The following is a 4345-nucleotide window of genomic DNA, read 5'->3' on the forward strand; positions in this document are numbered from 1 at the left end:
TGTTCAGACATGTATTCGCCTCTGAATGCTTCCCAGTGTTTGGCGCATATTTAAACATGGTTGTAGCATTGCTTGTATGTAAATTTATTTTTCAGTTTCTTTCAGACTTAAAGATATCTTGGTTCTGATATTTGTACCTGTATAATACGAAAATAAAAATATATTACTTTTGTACATGGACTAAAGTCCATTATTTGGAATTCAATAGCATTTTTGTAAAAAAACTAAATATTAATAGTTTGTACTGCCAATGCTAAATAGTGTAATATACTGTGAACCACAATTACAGTAAAACTAAAATGCAGCAAGACAATCACAGAATCATTTAGAAAATTGTAATTACAGCATGATTATTGTTAGCATATTATACGACTTAAAACTAAGTTACAGTAAGGGTAATATACTGTAAAAAAACACATGTACATTCATGGTACTGTAATGGGGTAGTTAGTGAGTTACCGCAAATATACAACAATAAGTCAACAGTGTATGAACTGAACTTTTTATCTTTTTGTATTTGCAAATTCTCTTCCATTGTTTCTTTCTATGTAACATTATTTGACTTTACTTTTGCCAAACTGTATTCATGAAACCTTGCTCACTTGTTTATGTATCTTTAAGGAAGACTGATTCTGCCTGTGAAGCACCTTGGGTCACCTGCTCGTTTAAAGGTGCTACACAAATTAAATGACTTGACTATTGGGCGTTCACATGTGGGGGTTCCCATGTTCAGTCTTCTCCTTTTCACTCCATGTAAAATATTCTGGTCATCAGACAAAAACGATGGCGAAAGTAGCTCAAAGTAGCGCGCGGTTCTTTGCATCCTCGTGAGAGTCTTCATCGTTGCCAGGACGACCAAAGGGGCTGGCCCTGGCCACGTGACAGATAGTAGGCTGGCCGCTGCTGCTGCTGCTGTAGTGGTGTGTGTGTGTGTGTGTGTGTGTTTGTATGTGTGTCTGCTGCCACTCGTACACAGTTTTGCTTTGGTCGGACTGAGCAGACAGCAGAGCTTGACGTCTGGAGAGAGGAAAACAGACAGGTAGCTTAGTTCGGGCATGAAAGAAAAGATGGAGCTCTCGGCGACGGGAGATCGCGTTTTCGCCGCGGAAGCCATACTGAAACGCCGCGTCCGCAAGGTGAGCTACAGACGCCGCCGTCCCGCGTGTTTTGACTTCCCGCAGATGTTGGCCGCGGTCAGCACGACACGGCTCTGCTCCAGTCCATAGTCTCGGGGCTGTCTTCTTGCGCCTATGCAACGCTTTGGAGGCCTAGTGGTTGGCGAATGCCTTTACTTTGCTAGCTAGAAGCTAACTAGCGAGGCTATCAGTCAAGGGTCGTATATTCAAGCATTAAGAGGGCAATAAAAACAGCAACACAAAGAAGGGGCTAGCTGCAGAACAAGGCAGCCCAGCCGATGGGAGGAGTGCTCCGCTATAAAAATGGAGGGGCCCGATTTCTCTGCCAGCTAATGGTAGCTAAAGCTATACGGTCACAGTCTGCATTTTACAGCCTGTGGAGGAGCTGTAACTTTAGGTCACCTACTTTAAAGGCTGTCCGAGACTGCTGTTTTCTTCGGTATAATGTGAAAAATGATTCCGAAAACATTAGTTATTGCACTCCTCTACTGTTGATGAGAGAGGAGTATGTCAGTCACAGTTTCTTGGAGTTTTCATCAGTCCTGTATGGCTTGTATACTGGAAAATGCCCAATAAATCATAGGGGTGAACCATTTTAAGTAGCTTGTAGTCAAAGTTAACCAGCAGGCCCACCAGGCCTCCAGGTAGGCTCCTTCTGAATTGCCTGCTAGAACTTCATAGTCGCACCCCTTCATTTCTTCAGAGTTATCATCTTCTAAGTTTTCCAAAGCACAAAAGCAGGAATGCCGTAGGGTTAAGATTAGCTCCAGTAAACATTGATGTTGTACGCTAAAAACTTGCATCATGCCCGGTGTTAAATGTATTTGACTCTATAGAGAATGTTAAAAGCCAAGATTGGCTCCTGTCAAAATAACAACAGTGAATAAGTCCACAACAAGTACCATTTCTTAACTAAAATATAATCAAATTCCAATATGACATTTGCTGCATATGTATTCCAGATTTACAAATCTATTGTCCCCATTTAAACACAAGTTGTTGTTTTTTAATCCAACATCTGTCTTGTTTTTTCTTGCAGGGAAGACTTGAATACCTGGTAAAATGGAAAGGATGGGCAATGAAGTAAGCGCTTCTCTTGACTTTAACTCCATAGAAATCCACAACGCTGAAGTTGGCTTCTGATTCACAGCTTCTGATTTGGCAGTTAAGGGGAAATTTAAAGGAAACTTAAAGCTGAAGTTAGCTTCTGATTGACCAGGTCCGTATCCAAAACCACTGTTCCTAGATCTGGACTAAATTATTCTAGAAACAGCTAAAGATTCTTAAAAACACAGTTTCACATTTGTAAAACCTTTATTCTATTTGTAAAAGTGTAATAAAGGAGGATACAACTGTTTTTTTTTCATATGTAGACTACACTGGACCAAGTCCAGATCCAAAACCACCGTACCTAGACTTGTCAAATCACAATCCTAGAACGGCTAAAGATTCTTACAAACACAATGTCAGATTTGTGAAAACGTTTTTATATTTGTGAAAATGCAATAAAGGGAGATTTCCCTGTTCTTTTTCTCATGTAGACCACATACAACATATGAGAATAAGTGAATTATTCCTTTAATTGCATTTTCACCAATAGAACAAGGCTTTCAAAAACCTGAAACTGTGTTTTTAAGAATCTTTAGCCTCTCTAGGATAATTTCGTTCAGATTTGACAAGTTTAGGTACAGTGGTTTTGGATGGATGGTGTCAATTGAAAGCTAACTTCAGCTTTAAGTTTCCCTTAAATTTCCCCTTAACTGCTGAATCGGAATCTGCAAATCAGATGCCAACTTCAGCGTCGTTAGAAATCCTCAGTCTTATTACAGGGAGGCATTGTCTGTGTTTTGCTGTTTTTTATGGATTCACATTAAACTGAAAATGTGGATTAAATTATTTTAAGCTTTTGGTGAAAAAGAAAAGATTTTTTTTTTCCTTTTGATGTGTCTGGTCCTCATTTCACTCCATCCTTGTTCAGGCACAGCACTTGGGAGCCAGAGGAGAATATTCTGGATGACCGGCTGATATTGGGCTTTGAGCGAAAGTGAGTAAAGATCGCACCTAATGAGAACACATACCATGTTTAGTCTTGTTTTGCACATTGAGTGGGGTCTGTCATATTAGGCTATGCTTAGGATTTTGGCTCGTAACCTAAAATGTGTGTCTATTTTGTTAATTGCCGTTGCCTTGATTTTACACTTGTAATGTCCTTACTTCATGTTAGCTCACTGGTATCTCACTGTAAGTGCTTGTGCTGGCTTCTACCGTTACCTCATCTGGTGGTGTCTTTACATTCTTCCTTGTCTTTTCTTCCTGATTGTAAAACCTCCATCTAAGCTCAAGTCCTTCATGTCCGTAGCCAAGCCACTTGAAAGCCGTGTGCTGCTCACAGAAAGTAGATGTTTGCAGTAAACCAAAATGGACACCATAAAACTAACAAAACTGAAAAGACACAGGAAAGGGAAACTGAAACGACATGTGTTGACAGAGAATCTGGCTGTGTTTGTGTGCCCGACTACTCTACTTACACACTCACAGCGATCTGTATTATCTTAACTGTAATTTCTTTTTCATAGGGAACGGGAAAGAGAAATGCACGGGCCAAAGAAACGGGGACCAAAACCCAAAAACTTTGTCATGAAGGTAAAGATTTTGATGTTTCAGTGATTAAGGCACAGAGACGAGCCTCTCGATCTCAAAAGGTATTTTGGACGCTGTAACACATCAGCAGTGATTGAAAAGTCAGAAAAAGACTTCCATTGTCCACTTTAAATATCTTAAAATGTATACCAAAATCTTTTCATTTTTTATAAGTAAACGCATAGCTTAATGGTTATTGTAGCCATAATCTGTTGATCAGGTTCATTGAGATTTTCTCATATCGGTTCCATGACTCAGGTAGCCGCACGTTATAGGAAAGTGGAAAGTTCTGTTTGTGGTTTCTACTGTCAAACTAAAAAATGAGGTCAGCCCCTTGAAACTGACTCGTTTGAAGTTTACTTTAGTTATTGTACTATCAACTTGCATCACTGTCAAAACTGTTAAACACAATGGTGTATAACTTCTATACTGTGCTTCCTCCTTTTTCACACTGCAGCTTTCATTTTTACCAAGCAACTTGTGCATGCAGTTAGATGTTAAAGTGCTCATATTATTCTCATTTTCAGGTTCGTAATTGTATTTGGAGGTTATATCAGAATAGGTTTACA

General features: G+C 39.5%; 1 protein-coding gene across 3 annotated transcripts in view; it reads left to right on the forward strand.

The window, feature by feature from the left end:
- The first annotated feature begins 886 nt into the window (after window positions 1–886).
- The window catches only part of cbx6a (chromobox homolog 6a), an 11527-nt gene continuing 8068 nt past the window's right edge, over window positions 887–4345 (forward strand). For 2 of the 3 annotated variants that reach the window (XM_032540189.1, XM_032540199.1), the window contains exons 1-4: window positions 887–1136; window positions 2176–2219; window positions 3115–3180; window positions 3713–3779. In XM_032540189.1, coding sequence (XP_032396080.1) covers window positions 1056–1136; window positions 2176–2219; window positions 3115–3180; window positions 3713–3779 — 258 coding nt within the window. In that variant the 5' untranslated portion in view covers window positions 887–1055. The remainder of the gene's footprint in view (window positions 1137–2175; window positions 2220–3114; window positions 3181–3712; window positions 3780–4345) is intronic. The other variant, XM_032540207.1, reaches the window with a different exon arrangement.

Source organism: Etheostoma spectabile, chromosome 2 (genome assembly GCF_008692095.1).
Source record: "Etheostoma spectabile isolate EspeVRDwgs_2016 chromosome 2, UIUC_Espe_1.0, whole genome shotgun sequence".
Lineage (NCBI taxonomy): Eukaryota > Metazoa > Chordata > Actinopteri > Perciformes > Percidae > Etheostoma > Etheostoma spectabile.